This window comes from Harmonia axyridis, chromosome 2 (assembly GCF_914767665.1).
Source record: "Harmonia axyridis chromosome 2, icHarAxyr1.1, whole genome shotgun sequence".
NCBI classification, from domain to species: Eukaryota; Metazoa; Arthropoda; class Insecta; order Coleoptera; family Coccinellidae; genus Harmonia; species Harmonia axyridis.
The window spans coordinates 33,878,339-33,903,878 of record NC_059502.1 but is presented as its reverse complement, the minus strand read 5'-3'; the positions used below and the strand labels follow the sequence as shown (position 1 = coordinate 33,903,878).

General features: G+C 34.3%; 1 protein-coding gene across 1 annotated transcript in view; it reads left to right on the top strand.

Annotated features, from left to right (window-relative positions):
- The window catches only part of LOC123673050, a 184,115-nt gene that overhangs the window by 91,778 nt on the left and 66,797 nt on the right, over nt 1-25,540 (top strand). The window contains exon 2 of the mRNA XM_045607461.1: nt 7,121-7,238. Within this exon, the coding sequence (XP_045463417.1) occupies nt 7,234-7,238 (5 nt within the window). The 5' untranslated portion in view covers nt 7,121-7,233. The remainder of the gene's footprint in view (nt 1-7,120; nt 7,239-25,540) is intronic.

Genomic DNA, 25,540 nt, shown 5'->3' with positions numbered 1-25,540 from the left:
AATTATCTTTAGTATTTATTAATGTCGTTGATTCTCCCATAACTGCACTCATTCACAACTATGTACAGTTATTGTTATGTTTCGCTCAAATATAATACTTTTATCATGAAATTATGAGAATAATATACGAACTTATTTCATCATATGTGTGAAGATGATGAGACTCGATGAAGCTCTTGAGGGTGTAACGTCACATTTAATACTCCCAGGTCCAACTTAATGTTCAAGTTATCGTTGTTTCAAAGACCATATTACAGCTTCCCTACCTCATATTTCGACTTGATAACCATAAATGTTTATCACTGAACTCTTCCACGTCATTATTTCACGCAATAGCGGCTTTATTCGATCCAGGTAATGGGGAGTAAAGAAGAGCCATCATATAATTTCCTGGAGGTTTTATTTTCATTCATATAATTCATAAAATTGTAAAAAGTTAATTCCTGAAAATACGTTTTTAATTTTAACGAATTTACATGTTCGTTAAATGCTTCTATAAAAATTATTTCAAAATAAAAAATTACACACTAATAGTATTATAAGAACAGTCCTCATAATATGGAGTGGAAATAACAAAAACAGATGACATTATCATGATTTAATTAAAACAGTATATTCTAAAACAAGTTGCAGAATGGGCTCCTATTCTAATACGAATGAAAAATTCGAAAACGAGCGACGAAGGAGCGAGATATTATATTGACAATACGCTCTATTACTGATGACGTCACACACCGCGAAATTAGTTCTCGGTGTTCGGAATCCAAACAAACAAATTGTCATTAAAATTAGAACGTTGTCCTTGAAGAAATTATTTTGATAAATAAGATTATTTTAGGAACGATTTAACTATTAACTGATAGACAGAAGGAACAATATTAATGCCAGTAAGTCCGAACTTGAAGTTCAACTAATAACCACGGCTTTTTACAAAATCTGAGGGATGATACAGGATTCAAACTTACTGGTATGAACCTCGTTTTTTCTGTCTATCAATTAATACTGAAATCGTTCCTCAAATACTCTCATTTATGAAAATAAGCCAATTCCTTCAACGACACCATACTACTTTGAATGACAATTTATTTGTTTGGATTCCGAACACTGACAGGAGAACCAGAAATGGAGGAGTGTGACGTCACACTAATAGAGCGTATTGAAATGTGTTGAAATCTGATAGGATCGGGAGTCAGTGTAGACAACCACAAAACGAAAAAAATAACTGAAAACAATCCTTTAATTAGTTCATTACAGCACTGTTTCTTATGACTCTTATTTCTCTAGTACCTATACCAACTACATTTATTATACAGAGTGGGCCATTGAAAACGAAACAGCGGCTCTGTAGGTCGGCAGAACCGAGTTATATAAAAACGCTCGGACACGTCAACAACATTTTCGAGGGGGACATCGTTCGCGATGAAATTCACCCGAAATACATTCCATCCCTCGGAGCTGTGACCGCCACCCCTAAATTATTAAATGGCATATGGCAAGTGATACCTCATTTGAAAGGTAGTTTCCTTCTAAATATCAAACAACAAAAATATATTAATTTTATCGATTGGTTTTCGAGATATAGGAACTTGAAGATGGGAAATGACTTTTTATTCACTCAATCAATAAAAATAAGATCTAACATTGCAACTGTTTAAAGATAATTATCGTTGTCAATGGATTAAATGTTCAAACTGTCTACCACCCATTTCCATACAATAGTACAAGTTCTGTTCAAAATGAGACCTCACATTTCGTAGCATTTCCGGCGTTATTTGACGGCATTCTTCAATAATTCTACGTCGTAAATCTTCCAGAAATTCTGGTTCGGTTGCAGGAAAAAGTCGAGTGGGGTTGAATCTGGAGATCTGGCTGGCCACTCTATAGCGCCTCTTCTTCCAATCCAACTTCCAGGAAACATTCTATCTAAAAACGCCCTAACAGGCTGTGCATAATGTGGAGATGCCCCGTCTTGTTGAAATTTCAAGTGGTCTTCATGGTAACGATCGTCATTTTCAATGATGTCTACTAATTGTGGATAAACAAATTGATTCAATAGTTCCAAATAAGTTTCTCCTGTCAGGTTACCGTCGAGAAATACTGGTCCAATCAAACGGTCCCCAAAAATACCGGCCCAGACATTGAGTTTTTGGGGAGATTGAGTATGGACTTCGTGGAAAACATGTGTATTAGCATCTGACCAATAACGACAATTATGACGATTCACAGTCGAATTCAAAAAGAATGTAGACTCATCAGAAAAGCAGATGTTGAAAAGGAAATTCCCATTCACAAAATTCCTGTCGCCTATCAAAATCATCTTCATTCAATTGGTGTACCAAATGTATTTTGTAGGGGTAGAATTTATGATGTTTCAGGATTCGGCGGATACTGGTTCTACTGATATTGGTAGCACTAGCCAATTTCCTTGTGCTCAATGTTGGGTCTGCATGAACTTGTCCTAAAAGTGCAACTTCAACAGGTTCATTTCTCACCGGAAATTCACGTTCTGGGTCTCGTTTCTTGTTGGCTACTGATCCAGTTTGACGAAATTTTTGCAGTAATTCTAGAACGTATTTTCTAGCAACAAGTTTATCTTATTTCCCTACTTCAAGTTCCTATATCTCGAAAACGAATCGATAGAATTAATTTATTTTTGTTGTTTGATATTAAGAAGGAAACTACCTTTCAAATGAGGTATCACTTGCTATATGGTGCCATTTAAAAATTTAGGGGTGGCGGTCACAGCTCCGAGGGATGGAATGTATTTCGGGTGAATTTCATCGCGAACGATGTCCCCCTCGAAAATGTTGTTGACGTGTCCGAGCGTTTTTATATAACTCGGTTCTGCCGACTTATAGAGCCGCTGTTTCGTTTTCAATGGCCCTCTCTGTAGTAGTGACTTCATCTCATGGAATGTTTGTAGCATCATTTCCAAACAATTGGTTTCGAAATACACGCTCTGAATTTTCAAAAATTTTATGTAGGGTAAATGTGGGATATCTGCCCACCTCTAACTAACTAATTGCTATAGGAACAAAAAATTGGGGGTGCTATGGGATAATTCTGTCAGTTATCCAACACGAAAATTCTGTGCTAACTTGAGGAGGGACTGAAGAACCTCAACATTTTCGGACTTTTTCGGTTTTTTGGTTTTATTAGTTTTTGATCAAAATGTTAATTTTCAAAGTTGTAGATAATTGAATTCCTTATAATTTTGTTTCCCGAAATTTTTTCCAAACCTTATATCAACCGAGCTACAGCCAATCAAATCAGAAGAATTTTCTAAAAATATCAAAAATTGGCAAAAAACAAAGGTTTGATCCTCTTACTAACAATTACCAGCCGTTCTATGGTAATTATAGTAATTGACCATCAATATCGACATATTGAACATAGGGAGGTGAAGGGGGGAGATAGCTTTGACTATGAGGCCTATGTTTATGTGCAGAGTAGATATTTCAATTTTATCGTGACATGTTATCACCTTACTGTTAATCCCTATCAACCCATAATTATTTTGAACCTTAATAATCAAATATGGGTAAAATCAATAAATAATAACTAAGAATTAATTGAAAATATTGATTGTATATAACCCGAAAAAAGTCCAAAAATGTTGGGGTTCTTCGGCCCTCCTCAAGTTAACACAGGGTCCTCGTGTTGGCTAACTCGACAGAGTCATCACACAACACACCTGAACAATCTGTAGAAGTTTCATCAAATTCGGAATTTTTTCCACAGACCCCACTTTTTTTGCTTCGACTACTGGATTACAAATTTGATCGACTATATTTCAATTGATATTAGGTAAACGAAAAAGTTTGTGAATACAAAATTGTAGAGCAAAATGATCTACAACATTAAAAATGAACGTTTTGGTGGAAAATCACTTAGTTTAGAGGATAAAACTTAAAAAACTCCGGAATTGTTGAGGTTCATCGACCGCCCTCGCACAGGGTCCTCGTGTTGGATAACTGGACAGAGTCATCCCACAACACCCCCGAACAATCTGTAGAAGTTTTATTAAGTTTGGAATTTTTCCAGCAGACCCACCTTTTTTGTATTTGTCTACTGGACTATTTGGGTTGGCAGAACAGTTTTGTACCTCTCAAATTTTACAGGTAATAAATTAATTCGTGACAGAAGAGTTACAATTACCAACATGTATAATAATAAAATATAACCATGAAATCTGTGCGAATCTGCGATATTCTTGCACGATTTTGTTTCACACAATGTGACAGAATGAAGGAATTAGTCAGAAATTAGAGAAAATAATCAAACAATCTTGATAAATACATACACTCATAATAAATTCAAAGATATATGCAATCACTTCATGATACAAAAAGTTCTGGAAGCAAAAAGATAAGTTTCAATACAAATCCAGGAATCTTGTATCGAGTGAAATACCTAACAAATCACAGCAGATACGTTCTAGCGAAATGCACGTCCTTGAATGGTAGGAGAAAAGAGGTCGGAAATTTCATGTTTGCTTACCTGCAACGCACACATATCCAGAAACCATTCACAACCTGAATTGGAGAGCCATACCACTTTTCGAAATCGGAGAAGAATTGTGAAAGTTGAAAGCAGTATACAGCTAGATCGATAGCAGACTTACTTTTTTTGTCCATTTATAAGCTTTCCTTTGTCTCAGTACACTCGGAAGCAATTACTCACCAACAGACATTACCAATTTATTAGAGCCTGAAATTTAACCATTGGCAATTTTCATGGGTATGCTTCAGATGGCATAAATGCTCCGTCTCCGGAGTTTGACAAATTGAAGGACATGCTTTTAATCCCTAGAACTGATAATAACTTCTTAGGAATAAAGATGAAATAGCCATTCCAATCGTGGGTATTTTTTACAATTTTCTTATTATTGCTGAAAGAATGTTTTTCTTTCGTTTCGGTCTGAAATCTTGTTAAAATTGATAGAGATTCTTAATGGATTTTAATTAACATCATGTTCAAATTGCCCACCATTCCTTCCCAAAAGAAAATAGTGTATGTGTCCCAAAATTGTCTTCAACATTCTTTAGTATATTATAGGTGACATTCCTCAATTATATCCTCAGCGTTAAAAATTCAGTTTTCAATCAGAGACAATTAATAAGAATCACAAGTAGAAAAACAGCTCAGTCTCTGAATGAATATTGATCAATAAGATGTTCAATTTGATAATCGTCCCTTTCTAGAAAATAATAGGGAATACGTCCCAAATTTTTTTCAACATTCTAAAATATGATGAACACTTCTTGATTATGAACCGATGAAAATTCAGTTCAATCGGACAAAATTAATGAGGATGACAAGTATAGCAAAAAGCTTATCAACAATTTTATGAACATATTGAAATCGGAATATCCTTTCAGCTATTGCTAGCTTTCAGAAAATATCTCGAATCAATAGACGAAATATAAAAAAACGAATTGACGCAGTGTTGAGATTATCCACAGAATGATTATATATTTACATTTATCCTTTGAAAAAGTCGCATTACTCTCAGTGCGCTTACATAAAAATCATGAAGTAATCGAATTTCTGAATAAATATTAATTAAAAAAAAATTAAAATTGCCTACTGTTTATTTCTAAATAGTAATAGTAGAAGATTCCTTTCAACATTCTGTAATACGATAGAGAACACGTCTCGATTACACTTACTTACACTTCTTACCGATAAAAAATTGAGTTCAATTGGAGAAAATAAATAAGAATCACAAGTATGGAAAAAGCTCGACAATATTTTTATGAACATTAAAATCAGAAGATTCATTCAACTATTGCTAGTTTTCAAAACTTATTCAACTATTGCTAACTTTCGAAACTAGAAAAAATAAATCGAGTCACTAGGTGAAAAATAAACAACTAATTCAACCATAATCGAGAGAATCCGCAGATTGTGTATAAATTTGCATTTTTCACATTTATTTGAAAATCTCGCATTACTCTCAGTATGCACATGTAGAGAGTATTAAGTGATCGAGTATCTGAATAAATATAAGAATAAGATGTTTAAATTGGCTACCAGTCCAAAATTTCCTTCAACATTCTGCAACATTATGGAGAACACTTCTCAATTATTTTCTGACGGTGAAAATTAATGAGTCGGAAAAAAACGAAACAATATTTTCATGAACATATTAAAATAGGAACATTCATTCAACTATTGCATTTTTCACATTTATCCTCTGAAATACTCATATTACTCTCAATATGCACAGGTAGAGAGCATTGAGTTATCGAGTTTCTGGATAAATATTAATACATAAGATATGATGTTCAAATTGGCTATGTTGTATCTGTACATAATTTCCTTCAACATTCTGTAAAATAATGTATGAGATAACAATTCTCGATTATTATCTCGCGATAAATATTCATTTAAATCGGAAAAATCAATAAGAATCAGAAGTATGAGAAAAAGCTCATCAATATTTTCAAGAACATATTAAAATAGGAACATTCAACTATTGCTAGCTTTCAAAACTCGAAAAAATATAGTCACCAGATGAAAAATAAAAAACTAATTGAAGCAAGTGAATCCGCAGAATGTGTATAAATTTGCATTTCCACATTTATCCTTTGAGAAACTCTCATTACTGTCAGTATGAACAGGTAGAGAACATTCAGTGATCGAGTTTCTGAATGAATATTGATAAGTAACACGTTCAAATTGGCTACCACTCCATTGTATGTGTCGAACATTTAAAATTCTGTATTATGATGGACATCACTTGTCAATTATTTTCTCACGATGAAAATTCAGTTCAATCGGAAGAATTAATAAGTATCGCAAGTATAGAAAAAAAGCTCATCAATATTCTCATTAACATATTAAAATCGGAACATTCATCAACCATTGCTAGCTAAAAATATATCGAGTCACTAGATGAAAAATAAACAACTAATTGAAGCAGAGTTAAGTGAATCCGCAGAATGTGTATAAATTAGCATTTTTCACATTTATCCTCTGAAAAACTCACATTACTCTCAGTATGCTTCCGCCCTCCGTGAATAGGAACGGGAATAGAGGAAACTATGTAGGGTTTAATTAGTCAGGTCATTTAAAGAGCATGAATATGTATTAAAACGCGGTTGTCTTGTTTCAGATGTGCCAAGGCCAACCTGCGCCACGATCAAGTACGAAGGTTGGAGGGACGTAACGCACGCCGATCTAGGCCTATGGACGCCACTGGAGCTGGGGCCCGTGTTCATAACTAGGATGAGGTACGTATAATTTCATATCTCCCGCTAGCTTTTTGCACTTGACTTCGTTTGGGCAAAATGGGCGGTGTAACGCGATATCTTGGAGCTATTCTCCACATTCGCACCCTCAGGGGGAGGAAACGTTTCTCGAGCTGTTGAAACATTAGGAGGAAATATATTTCTTATTATATTTTTCGTCGACATTTCTTGCTCACAGTCGACTGCAGGAATTTATTACGCAAACAATGAGAGATTTAATGTATTTCTGGAATTCGTCTTAGAAATAACGTACTGGGATTTTTTCTGAACGTTGTTAATTTGCTATTTTTGAAGAGAAAAATAAATGGAACGTTTAGGTTAAGATTCAGTTTGGTGAAACCTTCTGTCATTCAAGGACTCATGTCATCTCAGCTAAATAAAGAAAATTTCATATGCTCAATTTTTCCAATGCTTTTAAAGTGGATATTTTGAGCCAGTTTGAATGCTAAAATTTATACAGTTAGGGGTCGCCATATTCTTGAAAATCTTGTCTCCATCTTTTCTTGATTTCAAGACAAGATCAAAACAAGTATTATAGTTATTTTCGAGTTCAAGACAAAACAACGTATTAATGTCAATGACAAGAGTTCTTGTCAAGAGAAAACAAGAAATTTTCAAATGTCTTGACAAACAATGAAAACGATAAAACCTTTTCATTTATGAAAAAAACAACATATTCCTACATAATTCTATTTATTGAACATATTTTTTGCAATATCGATTCACAAAAACGTGAATTCAAAATAATAAATGATAATCCTGTTGAAACTTAAATTGCAAACTAGAATTAAAAAGAAATATATCGAATTCAACACATTCTTGAAAGTCACATAAGATTTTTCATGGAGTCAACGTCAAGTCGAATTCTTGACTTTGTTATTGTCGAAGATGCTCAGGAAAATAGGCAGTTACAGACGTCCGAGATGTCATATATTACTGAGTTTTCGGAAAAATCGTCCAGCATTTCAGATAATGACGAGTAGACATTTTCGTATCATCTCCACCAATCAAGTATATCCTCAGAATTTTTAAATAAATATTGGGGAACCACCAGATAGCTCTGTTATCACACAACGCAATAAAAAGTTCGCAGGAGAATCACCATTTAAGGTGTCACAGATATAATATATCAAGAACACATTTTCTGAAATTTCTTGACTTTTTCTCAAAACAAGAATTCTTGTCTTGTCGACCCCTACGTCCAGTTCTTGTTGAAATTTTTATCTTTTATAAGTTTGCTATCAACATAGACATATTAACATTAAACTTCTAAGGATATAGTTGCGAACTCGAATGAAGCAGTAAGGGAAGGTCGCCTAATTTTGGATAGCTTTTTTTATTCAACTTCTTTTGTGTGAAAAAAGATATTTCATAATTTTTTTTGTGCCTAATATATGTTATCAACTCAATAAAAACAGTATACGCTCACAAAAATATTTATATTAACTCAAAAGAACATAATAAATGGACCAAAGTAAAATATTGCACTTTTTCAAATAAAAAAAAGGGTTCCCAAAATTGGATACCCTATCCAAAATTGGGAACCTATTTTTCCGAGCAAAAATCACACACACAAGCGTTCGTTTTCTCACTACCAGCACAGTTTTCGTGTGCCCATCGGAAACAAACTGAACAATGTATCCAGCCTTTTCCATGTTGGTCTGCTGAAAAGTTTCCAGTGCAGAAAATACACTCTGAGTCATCGTCAAAAACAAGATTTTGTGAGGAGTCACTTTCTTCTTCAACCTTTTGACTCTTCTTTATCTTCTTAGTTTTAACAATCGTCTTGTTTTTAGTTTTTCCAAAAGATTCTAGTTTTGGCGACTTTCCTTTTTTTTAAGGGATTCTTCTCTACTGTCTTTCTATAAGAAAATCCTAATTTTGGATATCCAATTTTAGGAAGCCTCTCCTATCCAAAATTAGGCAACCACTAGACTCTAGGTTAGGTGATTAAAATCAAAATGTCCATAAGAGATATTCTTATTTCAAATACACAGGCTTATTCTACCACTATTCTTATACATCCTCGTAAACTTACCCTATCCTACGCTAAGTACTTACCTTTTTATACTGTTTATACGAGGTGAAACAAAAAACTCGTTGTTACAAATAAACACATAATATTATTGTGCCACCTAGTATTGAATAGTAGTAGTATGTGCTTCACACGGGATCATTTTATGTTAGGGGTGCTTCGTTCTGTGTATTCAATCAAAGGAAACTGTGAACGGATATTGAGATAATGCAGTATCCAAAATTAGGCAACTATCCAAAATTAGGCGACTTTCCTCTAGAGTTCATTGATTTCCTGTTGATTTCCAAACTGGAAATTTGATTGAGATCAAGCTTCAGAATTCCATGTCAATCGCGTGAGCAGAACAGAACAAGTTGAAGAGTTTGAGTTTTGATATGAAATAAAAATTTCAACCTTTTTGCTACATCTCAACCATGGAAAATTCGAGAGGTATATGCAAAAGAAATCTCCCTTACTACAATCCGATCAGAAAGATATTTCTCAAGTATATCCAGAATAACAATTGCAATTATCGTGCAGACTTTTATGTTGATAGCGTGAACAGAACCATAGCAAAATTCAAGATGAAAATTCGAAAAATTCAATATTTTTGTGAGTACGGAACCGATAGAGATGGGATTTAGAGATATATTTGATGATAATTTCTAGTTATGTTCAATATTTCCAGCTGATCATATCATCAGAACCATAGAAAATTCAAAAGAATATTGAGAAAGAAATACCCAATATATTGGTAATTATAGATCCGATCTAATTGATATTTTGCGCGAATATAATGAAATTGATAGTCATTTCAATTTCCATACAGAAATTTAGTGTTGATAGCATCATCAGAATCTTATAAAACTAAAAGCATAGAGTAGAATATAAACATAGAAACAAAATAGCAAAAAAAACATCTGAATATTCAGTAACCGCCTGAGATTCTATAGTCATTAAATATAATTCAAAATTATTCAGCTGCTGTTCAATTTGTTAAAGTTTATATCTAAAAGAAGATTTTTCCTCTGATTTTATCACATATAAAAATTGATAATTTTATATATTGAACAACTTGTGGAATAAATTGAATTGAACTTGAGTCCGTTCAGGCAGATTGATGCAACAGATTTTCAAAAGAGATATATTTTATACATAAATGATGTTGACACAAATTCTTTCTGAAGTTGAACGATGCCGCTCTACCCCATGCGAAACTTTTAATTATTCTGAACTAAATGAACGATATGTACACAATGGATGTGCTCGGTTGAGAACATGAATAAAATTAATTTATAGCGGAAAAATGCACATGCATGGATGATATACAAGGGTCTTTGAGCACTCATGCATTCTTATTATTCGTTTGTATGATGCAAATGTCCTCATTTTCCACTTTTGTGAAGATGAGTCGTGGCTCCAATTCTCCCAGGGACTGCTGAACACTTCCTTATTTATACTATATTTGGGCGAAATTAAACTCGTGAAAATATTCAAATGATGGATGCCAGGGTAAATGTTGATTTATAAACATTTTTGTATTCCACCAAGAACTTTATTCTTGAAAATTAAATATTTCAAGTACACAAAATATTTTGATAATGAATCAATAGGCACACATGAAAGAGCCGCAAAGTATGCTGAAGGTCGTTCGATAATTACAATTATAGGCTGTTGAGGACTGACAGCTTTTTAAGGCCTGCTACTGTAGAAGCTACACTAATATACATTTCATTTGATAGAAGAAAACTCACTACACTGCACATATTTTTTGATTTCGAATTTAAGAAATATCTAAAGTAAATTAGTTATTGTGTTCTCCATGGTTGAACCAAAAAGAGGGTTTTTCTTTGTGAGAATAAGGAGAAACACTGAAGAACTCTTAAAATATATTTTCATTAGATTTTCATCCGCTTCATCAGGCCTGAAAAACATCAAAGATGACAAAAACATACGATACAAAAACGGTAAAATTTACCTCTATAAATTTAAGTTCTTTCAATAGATTTTGAACATAATTAAAAGATAACCTCAGTCGTCAATTATGAAATCAAAAAAAAAATTGAATGATAAAATAGTGAGAAAACTGCTTTGTTATCCCATTATTTCAAAGATGAACATAAATTTGATTTTTCAAACGTTAAAATCTTAGATAACGAGAAACATTTCAAGAAAAGAAACATCTTAGAAATGATACATAAAAACATTAACAATTCTGTTAATCTTAGATCTGACACCGAACACCTAATTGAATTATACAATTCTATACTGACTAAATATAAAAATTTGAATAATTATGTTGGATAAGGTTTTAGCCTAGTGTCTGTGGTGAGTCGTTGACAGTTCCTTTTGTAGGTTAGTATTTCTCTGTGGCTGATTCTAGAATATTTCCGTTTTGATGTTGCTTGATTGAAATATTTTGATGTGCGTAAATATTGTAGAATTTTGTAATTGACGACTGATGTTAGCTTTTAATTATGTTCTAAATCTGTTGAAAGAATTTAAATTTATAGAGGTAAATTTTACCGTTTTTGTTTTGTATGTTTTTGTTATCTTTGGTGTTTTTTAGGCCTGATGAAGCGGATGAAAATCTGCGAAACGTGGCTAAATATATTTTGAGAGTTCTTCAGTGTTTGTCCTTATGTCCACAAAGAAAAACCTCCTTTTTGTTTTAAAAATATCTTCACAGGAGGTTTCAAATTTCGTGTCGAAAATTGTATAAAATTTCTACTGATCAAAAAAACATTCATTACGAATACAGTGAAATGCGGTAGAAATTTCCAATAAAATGGACAAACGGAAATGCATGTTCAAAAGTTTATAAAACAAATAGTAATCCCACATCGATATGTCGCAGAATACTCGCGTTTGTGTTCAGTGGATACGGACCAGGATTGTCCATCGTAGGGCCTGCGGGAAGCAATATGACCTGCGATCGTCCCTCATCATGCCTGCCAGCAATATTTGTTGCCTCACTCCTCATAAAAGATGGCCATTGTTTGATTGATCCCAGAGCAACTCGACAAGATATAATAGAAATTCACAGATCTAAAGAGACAGTTTCAAATATACAAAAATCGAATCAGATCCGGTTTATTTCAGTTTTTTGAAATAGTTGAACATCGATTGGATCGGAACAATTTATGCTTTCAATTATCATATCAAGGTGTTTTTCCTTCCCATAAATAAAAATGTATGGTTTTCCGGACAAGAGAAAAAAAATACAAAATTGCATATAAAAATAATAAGTGCATGCTAGGAAATTTTTCAGGGGTAGGAGGTGCACAACTATGATTTAGTAGTAATTGGTAAACAACGGATAAAATCAATAAGGATACAGAAAATGAAGCCGTTTAACAAAAACAATATAAATGAGGTAGAACAAAATATCGCGAAACGAACAAGAATACAATTTGACAATTTTAATTATTATTAAAATATTGAAACCATATTTCTATATGATACCATATGAAACCATATTTCATCATGATTAGCATCATTTTGTGAAAAAAAACATTGACTTTCATCTCCTTCTTGTTCAGAGATCAAATCAGGATTTTTTCTACTTAGTTTTTATTTTCGTAAACTTCATTTCATCTTCCTCATTTTTATCAAATAGACTTCCCTACCCACTTGAATTTTCATCGAACCATCATAGCCAAACCCCCGGATCCATGCTCATTTTCATACCCCTCTTCATAGGGTCAAACATTATATTATATTCTTGAAACATATTCATGAAATAATAATATCAAAAGAATTCATAAATGAACAAGGATTTTGCGAATCATGATATGAATTCGATCATGTTTGTAATAATGCCAGATAATAAAATTAACCAAATTTTTCACAACACGCATGCTTCAAAAAGATTACAATGGTAGACCAGTAGTATTTAGACGCTCCTAAACTGCACCAAAAATATTTCTTATAGCTCATTGCATACTGAATCGTTAGAAGGAGATATAATTGATAGCTACTAAGGACCTACACAATCAATGATATTCGAAAGATATCATGAATTTATTTCATTAAATGTATTCTTTATGTTTATGCTATGTATCTTCATCATGGAATTCGAACAGGGCTGGGCCCAACTGCCTTTAAGGCAAAGCTTCAATTTGCCGCATCAACTCTACGTAATGCAAAAAATAAAGCGTTATCCATGTCAATAACATTTCAATTAATATTTACGAAAAAATGATATTGACAAAGAGAAAATATTGAAAAAAAAAACAAAAAAGCCGGTTTGAATACATTTCACTGATCAAATTAAAGAATACAATGGTTTTCAGAATTCTAAGTTTGACAGAAAATATGGTTATTCTATATTTCATTTTTAATTGTGATGTTCTTTACTCTATCCCATTTGTGTTAGATGTCAAACATTTGATTCAAATATGCTCCTATGAATATCTCCGTATCGTTATTTCACAACTAAGGGCTTACTTTTTGAATATTGTCCCCGATATACCGCGAATGCTCATTGGTCTATCGTTTTCGAGTTTAGTCGCCATAAATTTACATTGGATATGCTAATCTATGAAACTCCACGAGGATAACATTAATGAATCTTCGAGATAAATAGCACCCCGAGCATCATTTATTAGGAAAGCTAAAAATAAGAAAGGGCTTCAGGACACTAATTGTCGGCCATGAAGATGAATGATACCAAGTTTTGATTCATGTTCACTTAGGAATTTAAGATGTTTTTTTATGAAGAAGCGCTACAATAAACAAATAATTATCTGTTTTTGTCCCATGAGGTATAATTAATTATCTTGGAAGATTATAATAACGTCCGTTCATTAGTTACATGACTCATCAGATAACTCTTTGAATTTGAGAAATTGAAAGGTTTACAAATCACAACTCGTAACTCAATTACGAAAATTCATGAATTAATGAAATCCAAGATGGGTATCGTTAATGGTTCATTCGAATCTATTTCTCAATATCATTATGAATGTGGATTGGAATAATAGGTTCGTGGCTTGAGAACCGGACAAATCAAGCCACAAACCTATTATTGGAATATAGATATGTATATTCTTTTCAGATAGATCAGACAAAAAATTATCAACTTCGAACAACAAATCATGTGAAGATGTGAGTGTTAGCAGAGGAAATGCAAACGGGGCATCATACTTTCAACTAAGATGCATAGAAAACCTGGTGTGTCTATATATGCCTGTAAAACTTTCAAACAAAAAGGGAGATTTTTCAGATTTAAACCTATTTGATTTTGTGAGATCGCTCGTGTTTCAGATGGCGCATTCAGCGTTTATCTTCTTCTTCTTCCTCTCGTTATAGGCTTTCAGCCTGGTGTTTCCAACCAAGTCGTTAATTTCATTGGATGTTGATATCCACGACTCTCTGGCCTCTTGGTTTCCGGGATGCCATCTCTCGCGATTCTCGCCACCCAATCATAGGAGATTCTTTCCACGTGCTCGTTCCATGCTCTTCTTCGCATTCGTCTCAATCTCACGATGTCGCTTACTCCCCGCTCTTTGCGTATCTTTGAGTTACGTATACGATCTCTCAGCGTGTATCATGATATTATTTTAGCATTTTCATTTCCGCAGTTCTTTTGATTTCGTTCTACTGTTGTCAGCTCTCGTCTCTATTGGGTATGTCATGATTGGTCTAATACAGGATTTGTAGATTCTCACCTTTGATGTCATACTCATATGCTTGTTATTCCATATTAAATCCGCTTAGCATCCAGAGATCCTGATTGCCTTGTTCACCTGGCTTCTCACTTCTCTTGTTCTGTCCTGGTTTGAAGATATCTCCACTCCTAGGTAATTGTACACCATAACCTTCTCTATGGGTTTGTCGTTCAGCACTAGCTTGCATCTTAATGGCTCCTTTCTAATCACTAATGATTTGGTCTTCTCTTCAGTGTTTATATTTGACATTTCTCGTGTTTCTCGACTCTTCTTCAAGTATAGAATAATAATATTTTATATTGTATGCTGGTGACAATCTTGTATACTCTGAATAGGCCAATAGCCGTCTGGCATAATTTTTCCATTCATTTCATTGAAAATTCGATATGAACTGAATTGTAATATTTTGTGAAAGTTTGCAGTGTCTCAAATCATTATTTTATTTTTGTACGGCGCCAAACAGATAGCGGGAATTCGAACGATTCTGAAGGGCGCCACCAGAACTCTGGTTAGCAGAACACCAAAGCAACAGGTGGCATATCTCAAAAAGTCTGAAACAAAATCGCATCAATACATACACCAGGGATTCTATGCATCTTAATTTCGAATTATGATACAAGAGCACATATAAAAACATCAGAAAAAACTCTGTCTCCCCAAATAGGATGAGTAGTGATTGGTTTGTGGATTTATTTGCAGAATGGGCTGACATATTTATATTGAATGGCTTCCTCTTCATCCAAACAAAATCTTGGCTAATTCTGTCAATATAATAAGATAATATATATTATGGAATAAGAATAACTCTGAGTTTATCATTAATAACGAACGTAGAACAAAAAAAATTTGTTCTTATTCCGAAGCATCATGTAAAATGTCTTTCTCTATTTCAGTATCGTAATGAGTTCATTACGGTTCTAAAAACAGTGCGGTAATGAACTCATTACCTCATCGTTTTCATTTATATTTTTCGGTTCGTGGTTGTCTATACTGACTTCCAATCCTATCAAAATTCAACACACGTCAAATTGTCAATATAATATAATCTGGATTTAGTGAAATGATTTGCAACATTATTCGCAATTTCTCTTGATTATGTTGGTGTTGAATCAATTTCGTCAAACACAATTGACAAGTTTAATGCTTAATTATAAATTATTTCAAAATTCGAAATGTACGATTCAAAATGGAATTCCGTAATCTGTTGACTTTTGTAAGTCACACCAACTGCCAAGATACAATACAAATGTCACTAGGATGTATAATCTGAATTTTTCATTGAATTTCGACAATATTCCACAAAACTTGACTGAAATAGAGAAAATATCGTCTAATACTCGTTGCAGAAGGCAATTCCCAACACTCATGCCTTCCAAAACTCGCTCCTTCGTCGCTCGTTTTCGAATTTCGCATTCGTGTTGGAATAAAAGCCCATTCTGCAACTTGTTTTAGAATATACTATTGTTTGTTACTCTGTATCATCTGAAATGAGTTAGGATTGACCCATACTCATTGAATACTAACACAGAAAGAAGCGATAAAGAGATAAATAAAGACCTCCATCATAAAAAAACAATTTTCAATATCGCCCAGTTTCTTCCTAAGGTTATTTTTAAAGCTAATCTAAACTCCACAATATAAAGACTATTGTGTGGAGTTGGGAGTTTTACGTTCATTAGAGATTGAATAACCGCACCAACAATGGAAAAATCCCAACGTAAATTCAGCCTGCTATCTCTCCGTTGAGTACCTAACTGAAAAAAAAACCTTCGCTCACAATCGAATAAACGAGGAGATCTCAATTTCATGTTCGAAATAATAGAGCGATCCGCTCATCCGACCCATTAACGGTCTGGAGAGGCGGAGTAACATAAACGACGAAATCACCTTTCGAATCAGAAAACGCCGCAAAACTCCCAACATGCACTATATTTAGGGGCTATTCCGCCGTAAATCAACATGATTTATAACCGCTGGTTAGCAATATATCTCGCACATGTGAACGTACGTACATACACAGTCAATTAGAGTTATTAAACAAGAGCCACGGGTCGTATTGCATCGCACAGGACACAGGAGTAGCTTAATGGTCACCTTCATGTTGTGGCATACGTTAAATTGAAGGGGCTGTGTATCGGGTCCAGCAATCAGTTTCCAAGGTATCTGTGGCATGAGAGAAATTTGATGCATCTGACTTGAGTGGCACACCGCGGACGACGATAGGAGTTATATTGTATGTAGTCTTTGATACTGGGAGCGTCACATCATGCGAGGACTCTAATTACTGGATACTGATCAACAGGTATTCCTTGACACCCTTAATCATCGGCGTCCGAACAGTTCGTATGCATTGTACATATTGTTCTACTGGCAAATGCGAGCCTTTGAAATGCGAATAAGGGTCACTGAGTTTACAACAAATAGATATGCATTTTGGAATGTGGATAATGTAAAGAACAAAATACATAACTCCGCTATAGAATGTTTTCATATGAAATACTCGAACAGAACAATTTTAATTGTTAATTAACCATCTTATGGCATGAAAAATTTTGCTTATGACATCATTAATTTTTATAGAGTTGTTATTTTTTTTAAGTAACTCCAAAATTTCTTCTCTATTTCGTTGCTATTTATTAGACTAACTGGATGATATTCTGAAGAAAATTAGAGTGGGGAGGGGGATACATTTTTTCACAAAATTGTTGATAAAAAATTTGTGTTTAACATTTACCAATCCGTTTATGTCAGAGTGAAATTTAAGGACTTCGCTTAGACATTTAGCAATATTCAATTACTGAAAATTTCAACCTTGATTATGAGTTCTTGAAATTGTTGGTGCAAAGTATCTCAAACTTCCCTACATGGGAGGCTTAAAACACTAAAAGATAGGTTTGATACAATAAGAAATGAGGTACAAGCTTCAATGAGAAATCAATATTTTATTTTAATAACACTACCTAATTCCTACATAATTCGCAAGTCAACATTTTTATTTAACTACTAACACTTCACAGGCTGAATGCCACTCCATTCTCTGATAAAGATGACGATCCAGCTTGCATCTACTGCAATTCCTTATTTTCGGCGTCTCGTCCTCGAAAACCATGGATTCGTTGCCTGCAATGTTCGAAATGTCTGTTCGTAACTTTTGCTGCTGCAAAATATATAGAGGTTTAATACGTGTATCATCCATCCCGACACAGACTGTATCAAACCTCCCTAGAAGTTAAATTTAGAAAATATATGTCGTGAACATATTATGATATTCGATTGAAGATCTGTACTACTGGCGTATGTGTTCTCAATAAAAGGCGCATCAAGAATAAAGTAATGGATTTCGTTAGTTTTTGTTGATAAAGAGATAAAGCCTCACATATGTTATACGAACTTTTACATCAAATATGTAAAAAATACAATTTGAGCTTTCAAACTCTTGTTCGTGACACGATCATTGCTAGATTTGTACTTACACTATTTTCATACTTATAGAGGCACTGCACGCGATTACGTCTTCTTTGAAGAACCGAGGCGCGAAATTTGACCATGAATCAAACCTCCCCTTGTATCAACCCTCCCCAGTTTCTCCTACCATAATTTTTTTTTTTTTTAAATCACACATTTACTTTGGAAGTTGAAAATGGTACTTCAATGAAAAAAAAACTTCATTCAACCGAAAAAAAACGGATAAGATAATCTAGCGCAAAATTTCGAATTGTGCTCCGTTAATAATTCAGCCTTGACCGATACAAGTGTAAACCCTTTGCACACTTCACTCAAGCACTCCATAAGTGATCTGCTCCACTTCATCGCGAATTCTTTGCCTTAACCATGCTAAATTATTTGGCCTTATGATAATACTCCTTTGATTTCAAATGAATTCATAAAAAAAGTCTAGGGAGGTGAAGTCTGAGGAACGCAGTAGCCACTTAATAAGTTCTAGACGAACGATTATTATTCCAAAATGAGGAAGAAACCCATCTAGTTGATTCACAATATCCTCATGATTAATCTGCTTCGTCATTATTTCGAAACATCGCTGTCACAGCAGACAGCAAGCCAATCACGTTCTGCGGATTTCCTTAAAAAAAATTTATTCGCCGACCGATTATTGCAATGTAAACATTCAATTTCCCGCGAGGTTGACATACTTCGAGTCCAGTAAGGATTTTCTCTTGACCAGTAATTCAATTGTGACGATTTTCTGTCCCATTGTGACAAATAGTGGCCTCGTCAGAAAACATGATATTATTCAAAAAATTGTCCTCGCCGCAGCGAAGTCGCATTGAAGCGAACGTTTCAGGTGCCTCTATTTGAGGGGCGGAAATTCGGACCAGTTTGCTGGCCGCCTTTTCATATTTCATTATTGATTCACAAACACGAAGGTTGTTCCGCTCCGATGCGTTTGTCAACATTCCGTGCTATAAAATATTCTATTTTCGTCTTACAATTTTGTAATTCTGAATTTGTACTCTGAATGAAACATTACTTTTCATTTTTTGTTCACCCCTGTATAAAACAGAAAACAGCAACTGAGTACAGCATTCGATGAGCTATGCTCTCGAGGAATCAATCTATATTTAAAAAAATTGCTAAAATAGTCCAAAGAGTTCAAGAGAAAATGAATTACAAACTTCGTTAAGATTTTGTGTTTCCCTAATTTTGATTTTTATATTGATTCCAACTTCACAGAAAGAGTATTTGGACTATTCAGTTGGACATTTAATTACAGAAAACTCATCTCCACCTCCTACTTTTTTGGACACTGTACGCGATACGTCGAATTTTCAGCCTGATAAAGTTTTCATCGATGAATACAGTAATAACCTTAATCATCACACCCACGAAAGTGTTCTGAATTTTACATATTCGAATTTTTCCGGTTGTTCGGAAGCGTTTTTGATCCTCTAATTAATGAAGCCGTCGAAAAATATTGCATCCAGCGTCCATTCAAATCGAGCGGACTGGCAGATCTCTTAATTGCATTAATTAACTTTGTGCTCGAAACTCATTTCAGGGGGAACGAAGTGAAAATGTGATGATCGCTAATTAGAATCCATTTCAAGAAGGCATAGAATACAATGTTTTCGGAACTGAGGATCAGAAAGAGGAGTAGGTAAACAAATCCTACGTCTGCACGAATATTCATCAATACCGAAGCTTACATATCACATGAAGCCCATAATTTGAAATAACAATATTTTGCTAATGAATATTGCAACATATTAATATATGAATTCGTGGAAGGATTTGTTACACTTCCCAGAAGAAATAATATCTATGACGAATGAGAATAAAATATAATAAGAAAATTATATTAATATTAGTTGTTTTTTTATTTATTTATCATCATGAAAGAAACAGTCAATAGAGAATCAGAGGATTCAGAGGTGATGAAGGTGATTCATTATGAATGTTCAATCTCTGATTTAAAAATTCAAGACCTCAAAATATGATGATTCTTCCCAACAATAATTGTTCATGTTGTTACAATTTCAATTTAAAAATTGGCAACTTTGAGTTCCTTGGCATGAGGATTTCAATTTGGACTATTATTCAGCATTGCTAAAGGCCGGTATTATAAAAGTACAGTTGAACCGAAAGTCTCCAAAGTGGTAATTGTGATTCAACCAACAGTTGAATCGGAGCTGGTATTATAAAGATATTTTTATGTCGATTGTACAATCGTTTTGGCCGATTTGTTTAGGTTGGCCACACTGCTCGTACAATTCTGATAGTTTTCTTTTTCGAACACAGAAAGAAAAAAACTGATAATTCGATATGCCTCAAAGCCTCATAACCTCGAACTTCTACCTAATAGACATGTTTACCATAATAATATTCAATTCTTACGAGCAAGGCCGTCACTAACCAAACTGCCACCCTAGACGGAAACCCAATTTGCCGCCCTAACAAAAGCTAACTCTGCAGAATGCTGAAAATTAATATCGGATAAATCTCATTCGGTACTTTTAATTTCTACACAAGTGATTTTTGTTGATCAAGCTTGAAATGCCGCCCTCTTGTATTTTGCCACCCTAGGCGACCACCTCCCCTGCCTCCCTCTAGCGATGGCCCTGCTTATGTGCGATAGACCGAAATCTCTATATAAGAATATGAGGCTTGGTTTCTGTGATTATATAGATAAGAATTTTCATTTCAGATTTTTCAAGGTTTAAAAAATGATGTCCACACAAATGTTCGTTTTTTCGCACTTGATACATAATAATATACTTACCACCGAGCCTACCACTGTTGTTCATTTAAAATTTGCAAAAATTCAAGTTTATCACGACTTCACTGAAAATAAACTATCATTTCACTGAATTTATGAATGGAATTTTCTTTTAAACGTCTTTTCAAAATTTTCAAGTTGATTTCATTTAACCCTTTATAATAGATATATTTATATGCTCTCGAGAATTTCAGTCCCATTTATTATGACACTAATAACATAACAAGACATTATAAGAACCCACTAAGCCTGAAGCACATTGGGAGGAATTATGAGCAAATTCCAAGTGGGAAATACAGTGTATGTTCGTAGGAAGCTGTAAAATTTATTGTAAGGGTAAGTTGACTGATGGATCTCAAGGGATTCAGGAGGTGGAAAATCAAGAATCCCATCCAACTTATGACTTTCGATTTCAGTGGAGAATTACCTTTACAAACTATTTCGAAAACAAATAAACATGAAATTTTCACATTCAATTAACTCCACATGTGGAGGTGAGATTTAAATATTCAGTGTAAATGACTTGATTCTACATGTAATTCTATATCGATCGGAAAGATTGAATTAGGTTGTTCTTCAGCAAAAATTAAAGGTGGTCTTTCAAATCATTTTATGCTCTTATCTATATTTTAGTGCTTGTTGACGTTAGAAACTCTATAAGGTTGTGCGAACATTGATCTCTTAAAGGATGAAAAAAATTGTCCGCAATTTCAAAATTTCTATTATCAGAATGCATTTCAGTTTATCCTGCACAATTTTTCATTCCTGTCTTTTGCTCTGTGTCCGCATATCGTTATAACTACCTCAACTTCAACAATTCTTATCCGATTTGAAATATGATTTTCCCGAAATTTACATATATTGGATTCTAATGGGTTTTTTAAAAGCTTGAGAACTTCAAATATTAATAAAAGGCAGAAATATTGTTGTAATTAATTTTTTAACTTTTTAATCTGGTTGATAATTCAATGGCAATCATTTTTTCAATTAGATTCAAGGCATATATGTGCCGCGGCTACGAGTTAGGCTGGTTTTAGAGTCACGCTGACCGTCGGCGCTGACAGGCCAATATGTATGATTACTTATGAAGCGTTTTAGAATAACGCCGACGGCTCAGCGCTAATCACCGTCAGCGCTGAGGCATCGAGCGCGTATGCGCAACGCGTCGGCGCCGACGCGCTCCCGAGCTCAGTTATCGTTACTATGTTCCGTAAAACGCACGCGCTGACAGAAACAGTCAACGCAACAATAAATCGCGATATTGATACTGGTCGTGTGATTGGGCATGACTGTACCTCACGACGTTCAGCGTGATTCTGAAACGAGTTGCTAGTTGCTACGAGCTGAGAGCTACGCGCGTAGGCTTCAGTGCTGACGGTCAGAGTGACTCTAAAACCAGCTTTACATAGTCCATTCGATCAGTCCAATTTTTCACTTTTTTTTTGGCCTTATGGCATCAATGGTGGCTCGAATATAAGCTTCCAATGCTTCAAGGGTTGCTGATTTGTCGGCACTCGGCATGAACCAACGACTAAACAAAGCCCCATAAAAAGTTATCTGAAAGCGTCATTAAGTCGCGCCAACGCAACGGGGAGATAAAGTTGTAATCAAATCTATAATATTTTGCAATTGAAGGTTAAGGGCGCATTATGTCCAGTTGAGCCATCTCATTAAAACCAAATGTCGTCGATGTCTAGCTGATTAATTATGGAAACGAAAATCAGTCAGCATGCCTCGATAACGCTCACCAATCCCTATAACCGCCACTTTTCCCCATTTTGAAAGAAATAAGGAACTATAATGCCACCAGCGTGTAAAACGCACCAAACAGTCTATTTTAATAGATGTAATTGTGACACAATTTATCGGTGGAAATGCTTTTCTTTGGCCAGTTGCAAATTAGCCCAATCAACAAAAATGCGACCTAAACGATGTTTTTTTCGCTTTAATTCTTGCACCAGCTCTATTCTATAGCACATAAGCCAAGATCTTAAAATTTTCCTCGTAATCGAAGGACAAAAGCCAACAAGTTGAGAACGAGGATGCATCGTTATTTAGGAATCTTCCTCAACACTTTGTGCCGCATCAGCAATATTCTCTTCGGTACGCAAATGTATTTGTCTTGTTGATGGTTTTGAAATGAGAAGAATAAAATTAGTGTGACAACGATCTACAACTGCACGAATTGCTAGCTCACTAGACCGATTATGTTGACCGTAATGTGGACGAAGTGTTCTATTTTGGCTATTTTATCTTTCTCGAGCCAAATTTGAAGGTGTGTCCTCTCTTTGGAGATTGCTGTGTTTCATCCCGAGATCACTGGCGGAATCTTCAGTTTGGCTTCCCAGTGATCTATACCAAATATTCCTTTCCACCCAACCGTGGCGGGGTGACTCTGCTGCGACGCGGCAGCCACTAAAAAAAACGGGGCTGCACTAAAGTGTGTAGAGATGCCCATAACGCCACCTATAGCACAGAAAGTCAAAATTTCATGGACGGATTGATTTTTTCAACCTCAATTTCAAATTTCAAGCACAATAATTTTAGTGACAACAGATCCCACCGAACTGAGTTTTTTTATATATTGTAGTATAATAAACTCAATACATCCTATTACGCTATAAATAAATTAAAACTATGCCTGCCATTGAATTCTATTCTGGATGTATACTACAGTTTAGTTTACAGTCATTTACAATATAACATCTTATTATGGGGAGCTTCTGTCGACGTAAACAGAATATTTATAGCTCAAAAAAGAATAATGCGTATGATTTTCAATGTCAGCCCACTTTCCTCCTGCAGGCCGCTCTTTATTGAACATCGCATCCTGACGGTTCCTTGTATTTATATATACAAATCTGTTATGAATACAAGACGTAATCTGAGAAACTTGGTTGGATTGTCGAACTATCACAATTATTTCACGAGAAACCAAAGAACATTGTGTCTTCCTCAACATAGGACAACAAAATTTGAACTGTCCCCACCTTATAAGGGCATTAAAATATTCAATAATCTACCTGAGAATATTAAGATTTTAAATGAGTTCAGATTCAGGGATGCCATAAAGCGTTTATTGATTGAAAAAGCTTATTACAGTGTGGGGGAATACATGACAGATGGTCAATTCAGATAATCTTTGTTGACTTATTATGTTTTAAGATTATATTATATGTTTGTGTTCATTTTCTCTTAGAAATAGCTTATTAATTTGTACTCCATTATATATGACTTGTTCCATACATTCTTTGTAATGTCAAAGGGATCAATAAAGAATTATTATTATTATTATTATTATGTATCCATTTTATGTATCTTGGTTTTCCTACACTCGCTATACCTATTGAATTCTTTAATTCTTCAGGACTATGAATTTATTAGGTAAGACTAGAGGTTAGAGGTGTGCTGAAGATTAATTTTGAAGAAGGAAAACTCTTCATGAAAAACGCCTCAATGCACCATTATACAGGGTTAGAACTATTTAGAGGACCACTACAAAGATATCGAAATCCGTTGAAGAGACAGGGTGGTTTAAATTTAAAAAAAAAAATGCGTTTTTTATGGATGAGTGTGCTGGTGTTAACAGATCCGAAATAGCTCCATTGGTTTCCGAGATATTTCGAAAAAACTGAAAATAAAGATTTTCTTTTTTTCTGTATAACTCATTTGTTTTTGGAGATACCTTCATGAAATTTGGTTCATAGCCATTATCCAATAAAGACATACAAATGGTGTTTTCAGATTTTTTCTGTTTTTTATTGTTTCACAGACGCGATAGTCAAGTGATGATTTCACATAACAACTTTTCAAATTTGCCTACTTAGACCCGATATTTTGGTAGAGTGTGATACATTGTTGAAGTCGTAATTTTTTCTTTTATCACCTCATAAGGAAAACCAATATGGCGTCTATAACAAAAAAAAATTGAGTATCTCGTCTCTGAAGCAATGGAAAACAGAAAAAATCTGATGACATCATTAGAATCTCTATATTGGATAATGGTTAAAACAAGATTTCGTTAAGTTATCAGCAGAAACAAATGAGTTATACTTACAGAAAAAATCTCGATTATCAGTTTTTTTGAAATATCTCGGGAACCATTGGAGATATTCTGGATCTGTTAACACCAACACACTAATCTCCAAATAGCACAATTCTTTCGTGAATTAAACCACCCTGTATCTCTTACGGTTTTCGATATACCTGTTGTGTCCCGCTAAATAGCTCTAACCCTGTATAATATAAATCACAATTTCAAGCATCGTGCAAATATTTGTGTTATTGGAATCGTAAGAAACATTTAAAATTCAAACAGAAAAAAATTACTATTTCAGTGACACGTGCATCCTTGAATACCTTG